At 38.9% G+C, this 5,462-nt stretch overlaps 1 protein-coding gene across 1 annotated transcript; it reads left to right on the forward strand.

Annotated features, from left to right (window-relative positions):
* Positions 1–202: 202 nt before the first annotated feature.
* On the forward strand, positions 203–4,810 carry GLRX5 (glutaredoxin 5). The gene is made up of 3 exons (XM_010003767.1): positions 203–297; positions 978–994; positions 4,632–4,810. Exons 1-3 carry the CDS (start codon positions 203–205, stop codon positions 4,808–4,810), a joined length of 291 nt encoding a protein of 96 aa, XP_010002069.1.
* The last annotated feature ends 652 nt before the right edge of the window (positions 4,811–5,462 follow it).

The raw sequence follows: 5,462 nt of genomic DNA on the forward strand, positions 1-5,462 counted from the left end.
TGGCCCCGCCGCGAGTCGGGGCTGCCTTCACCCTGACACCTGTCTCGGGGCCGTCCGAGCCCGCCTCCCGCACGTCTGCCTTGCTTTTGGTTGCTGTCTTGGGGTTTTTGTTGGTTTGTGTCCTTTTGGGCTTGTATTGTTCTATAAGCAGGCCTGCATCCCGGGGCTCGGGGGTTTGTGGGATTTGGAGCTCATTACGGAGATGCGCTGTCGAGAGGACTTCCCTGCTTGGGTTCTGCGGCCTCACCGTGTCCGGGAGCGTCTCTGTTATCTGCAGAACGCAGTTGTGCTGGCAGGGTAATTCCTGGAGATCGTGCTCTTCGTGCCACGTTGCTATGCCAAGTTAGCAGATACAAAGCTCCATTAAAAGACCCCCAAATACTTCATTATCTAGTCAGATATTTTGCTCCCTGTGAACACTGGAGTTAACCTTCATGAATGGCTTGAACTTATACCACTGTGTTCTCTGCTGGCTCTGTTTTTTGGTTTTTTTTATAAAGTACAAAATTATGCTAATAATCTGCACAAGAAATAAGTAGTAATAGTTTCACCATTACTGCTGAAGCGGTGGGAGCTAATCTGAAGAAGGCTTTTTGCTAGCTGTAGAAGGCTAGTACTCCTTTCTCATCATGCTTTTCTTCTTTTCTTTTTCAGCTTAAAAACAAACAAAAAAAGCATGTAGTGATTAGTCTTGCAGGTGCATAGCATTAACAGTTCTGTCCAGAATACACTCAACGTGCTTCAAATGCACATGCTGCCACGGATGAGGTGACTTCCTTCTCCTGTGTTTTTGGTGTCATGTGACCCAAGTCCGTTTTTCTTTAGCTTTTAGCTGTTTAACTGGTTTTCCCAATCTTTGCTTGCTTTTCAGCTCACAGGTGTAATAGTTGGTATGCTATAAAAAGCTTAAATACTGGAATCTCTGTGTCGTAGGTTTCTAAACTTTTTTTACATCTCTAAATTTATAAAACTTATAGTTTACTGGAACAAACTCGTAAGCTGAAAAGGAGGAAACAAAACCTTGAAATTAAACCATCAGCATTTCTCTTCTGGTTGAGAGGGTTTTTGTGAGCTCTTGAGCAGGCAATGCGTTTGTTATTTACTGTGAGGTGGGTGCCGGTGCCAGCACCAGGGATGGAGCCTTGGAGTGAAGAGCTAGGGAATGACACCAGTGCTTCCAAGGCCAGCACATTGTCATATTGCTTCAACTGTGTTGCCTACTGCATTGGCTAAAAAGCCAGTATCTGCCTGTTCCTGTGGATAGCAGTCTGACAGAGGAGAGAGCAGGGCAGCTGGAAGCTGTAGCTCTGTAAGTTGCCAAGTATGATTAAGCAGTGGTTGCCTGAAGGCCCTCTTAGTCTCTCCTCTTGGAGCTGGCCTCAGGTGCTGAAAGTTGGATGTGCAGCATATGATAGTTTCCTAAACCCTTTCTGTGAACATAATTTTCACTGTATGCATGTGAGGTTAGTGAGGGAATGCTGAACCTTTAGCTGTGAAAATATCAAATACATCTGTTCAACTAAAGATTTATCTGCAGGGAGATTACTGTATGTGAGCTGGTCTTGTATTCAGCTGAAGACAATGTAAATGTTTGCTGATAGGTACTACCATTTGTAGTAAGAACTGGCTCTTTGCAGAGGTAGTTGTTCAGGCATGTTTGAAGTGCTGCTTGGTTTCTATCCTGTATCAGTTGAAACATCTTATTTTCAGATTATTATTGTTCGATTGCTGAAACTTGCCCTGCAAGTTGGCAACTGCCCTTGCAATGCAGCAAGTTACAAAACCAAAACAACTCCCCTGCTTTCCTCTTCAAGCAAAAGCACTCAGATCTGTGGAACTAGATAGTTATTGATACTTTATTTTTTTTTATGAACTTGAGCTGAGGATATGCTTCTGTGACACAAATCCTTCCTTGTTAAAACTGGTCTAAGAGATCTTGACACTCTCTTCGATTCTGGTTCCATGGGAATTCAGGTCTCTTTCAGTTGACTCTGCTAGAAGTGATCCTGCTCTCATCTGTTCAACAACATTAGGCTGGTTCACATGAGTAATTGGTATTACATACTGGACAAGAGATGGTTTAAACCAGTTTGAAATGTTGTGGTAGTTCACCCTCAGATTGTTATTGTTGTTGCTTTACATTATTACTTAATCATGGCTGCTGCCAAGAGGGTGCTCTTGATCCTTTCTCCTCCCTTTGGTCCTCAATCATGCTTGTACCAGTACTAGTGATCTCCATGAAAATGTGTTGCGTTTCTGGAAAAAGTGTAGTAGGAATGAGAGTGGTTGTTCAAGTTAGTTCTTTGTTGTGGTCCATCATTGTCAGTGGTACTGCTGGGTACTAGGTAACTGGAGTCAGGGAAATGGGGTGGGAATGCTTTAGATACTCCTTTCAGTAGGAGCTTGCACCAACTCTGGTTTCACAGTCAACTTACAGTGTGGTAGCTCAGCTGTCAGACTTTAAATGTGATCTGAGGAGTAAACACAAAGCAAACAGTGTTTCAAAGCAGAAGCTGTGGCTTTTGAAGCGTAGTGGGAAGTGCTAACCTTCAGGGAGTGGGAGACACCTTGGGGTGTCTGTACTGCCCAAGGATTCATCACAGAAGTGCACCCTGCAGCAGTCATAGACCAGGCTAACTCGCTTTTAACACTACTGAGTAGTATCAGTAAACTGCTTTACTAAGCCAAGAGTTGGTTAGCCAGTTCAGGAGTTGGGCACTGACACAAAGGCATTTAAAGCAGCTTGTCCAATATGTGAAATGCAGCATACAGAGCAGCTAAGCTTGATTTATGTGAAGTTGGATAGATCCTTGAAAGTACTATCAGTGCTTATATCCTGGAATGCTTATTAGCAGTAAGTTTATTATGCAGAGCGCTTGGTTCTCAATTTGTGTCAGCATTTAAATATCTTTTAAAAAAAACTATCCCTATTTTGTATCTGCAGTGGCTTCTTTCAGTAGAGTTATCCTTTGCATGCCTTAATATTGGGACTCAGTTTTTCAATGCAGCTGTTATGGCTTAGAAGATTTTTAGGACAGTTTGAGCACTTTTGAGGGCTCGAAGGCCAAGGACTGTTTAAGAAAAGTACTGCTAAACACAAGTTGATATCAAAGCTTGTAATATCTGCAAAGAGTATCTAAACAACAGATGTTTTAAGGAAACTATAGGGAAGAAGTTACAGGTGGTGATGCTGGGGGTGATGTTAGATGGTTATGGGTTCCTTTTGCCTGAATTTATTATTTTGTACTTTTGAAGCATTGGTTGTCCATGCCTAAAATCTTAAGTCAAAATAAAATCTCCTAGCTATGAACACTTTGTCATGTTTTTGTTTTCTAGATTACTGATATTTTAAAACAGACTGATATTTGACCAAGGAGGAACTATTAGCTCTGTTTCATCTTTTAAGCATTAAAATTACAATTCCATTGCATATTTATAAAAAAAAAAAAGTGTGTTAAGCTCCAGTGAAGTAAGCATAATTTGCTAATATGGTTATTTTTTTCTCTCAAATATTTTGGGTTTTACCTCTACAGTCTTTAGAGGTTAAAAGGAAATTCTCCTGTTTTATGCTATACAGGCCTAATATTTGCTGTTAGTATCATGACAGCCTGTGTGAAGCTGGTGCCTGCTTGTTCAGAGGGTTGACTTCCAAGGTGAATGAGCTCTGATGAGCTGAAAAAGGAATTTGATATATAGGCTTTTGTGGTTTTGGTAGAAAAATGAGGCATTCATTCCATATTTTAAAAATTTGAATTAAAAACTTGGTATCTAAGCAAGTGCTGGTAGTCTTGGTATAAGAGCATGCAGATGTAGAATTTAACTGTTTCCTCTGCTAAAGAAATAATGACTTTGCTTGAAACATTGTTTAAAAAGTGGCAATGTAGTAATAAGGTCTCTTTTCTATAATTTTTTCATTAACTTTTTTTAATGCAAGTTAGAGTGTAATTTGTACCAGCTAATCGGTGAATATTTTTAGATGGTCCTACATTTGTTATCTCTGAAATATAGTTTTAAACTTTAATTCTGCACTTCAAAATTGTGACTTGAGCTCTGTTGTGTTTAGTGAGTACTTTTAAGAGACCTAGGCCTTTGTGCCCCTCCCATGGGCTGTGTGGTCTGGTAATGAAAGATAAAGCAATTTGAAATTCATAAGGCTTCTAGAGAAGTGAGTGTATCTTGAAATTGAAATTGCAGTAGTAAGTATCACTATTAACTTAGTAAGAACATAAAATATTTTCAAATCCATGGGGGAAATATAAAGGATAACAATGTAAACAGTTCTCAACATTTTCCAAGAATTCTAATTTCTTTAATTGATGAAAAGCTTATTTTCTTGTTTTCTGGGAGGGAAAAGGGGTGTTATTTTTTTCCAGCTCCTGTTTGAAGTCAGTATAGGAGCTCACTCTATATCTTTCAGCCCACATATTTGACTTGGAATGACAGCTGCACCTAACTTTAATGTAGTTTTTCTAAAAGTGCTCCTGCTACATGGATACATTTTTGTCTTGATGGGAAAGAAATTAGAATATCAGTAGTTCTGACAGGCTGAACCAATGTATTCTGTTTAAAAACCCATTCCATTTAGATAGGGGGGAAAACATTTAATACTTTTTTTTTTTTTTCCTATGCAGGAATAAAAAACTACTCTAACTGGCCTACCATCCCACAAGTATACCTCAATGGTGAATTCGTTGGTGGCTGTGATATCCTCCTCCAGATGCATCAGAATGGAGATCTTGTGGAAGAGCTGAAGAAGTTAGGAATCCGTTCAGCACTTCTGGATGCAGAAAAAGACCAAGATAAAAAGTAAAAGGAGAAAAAAATATGCTGTGACAGGAAGAAACCCAGTCTTTGAGAGGAACTTGTTACCAGTAAAGCCTTATGTTCTTTAGCTCAAAGAAGGCATCTTTTTGAACTGACACTAAAGTTTATCTGTGAATGTCTAATGCTCATGGTAAATGTATGATCTTGGCATTTTGATTTCTGGATATTGTGAAAATTTGAGTATAACCACTGTACTGTAAAGCATACATTTGTTGAAAGTGTGTTTTTTTTAAAAAAAGTTCACTTCTAAAATCATTCACTTCTTGATTGGGGCAGGAATACGCCAACCAAACAGGTAATACTTCAATGCTTTTTGAATGCGTGTTTCTCTGTTCTTTGATACACAAACCTATGCAAACAGTGTTTGCATTCCCTTGCTCCTCTTGAAAAAGTGTTAAGTAATAGTGCAACAGTTTTGCTGCGTAAGTCCTGGTGATAAGACCTCCTGAGAGCCTTTTAAACGTCTGTAACCACATATGATGTAGGAGAAAATAGTATTCAACAATATATAAGAGAAAATATTATTATATGGGAGTGCATTAAATATACTTTTATTCTAAAGGGTAAAATAAACAGATTTGTACAAATACATGTATAATGGTCATTATTACTTTATAACATTCTGATTGCTTTTAAAA

The sequence above is a fragment of the Chaetura pelagica genome, unplaced genomic scaffold (assembly GCF_000747805.2).
Source record: "Chaetura pelagica isolate M959 unplaced genomic scaffold, ChaPel_1.0 scaffold48, whole genome shotgun sequence".
NCBI classification, from domain to species: Eukaryota; Metazoa; Chordata; class Aves; order Apodiformes; family Apodidae; genus Chaetura; species Chaetura pelagica.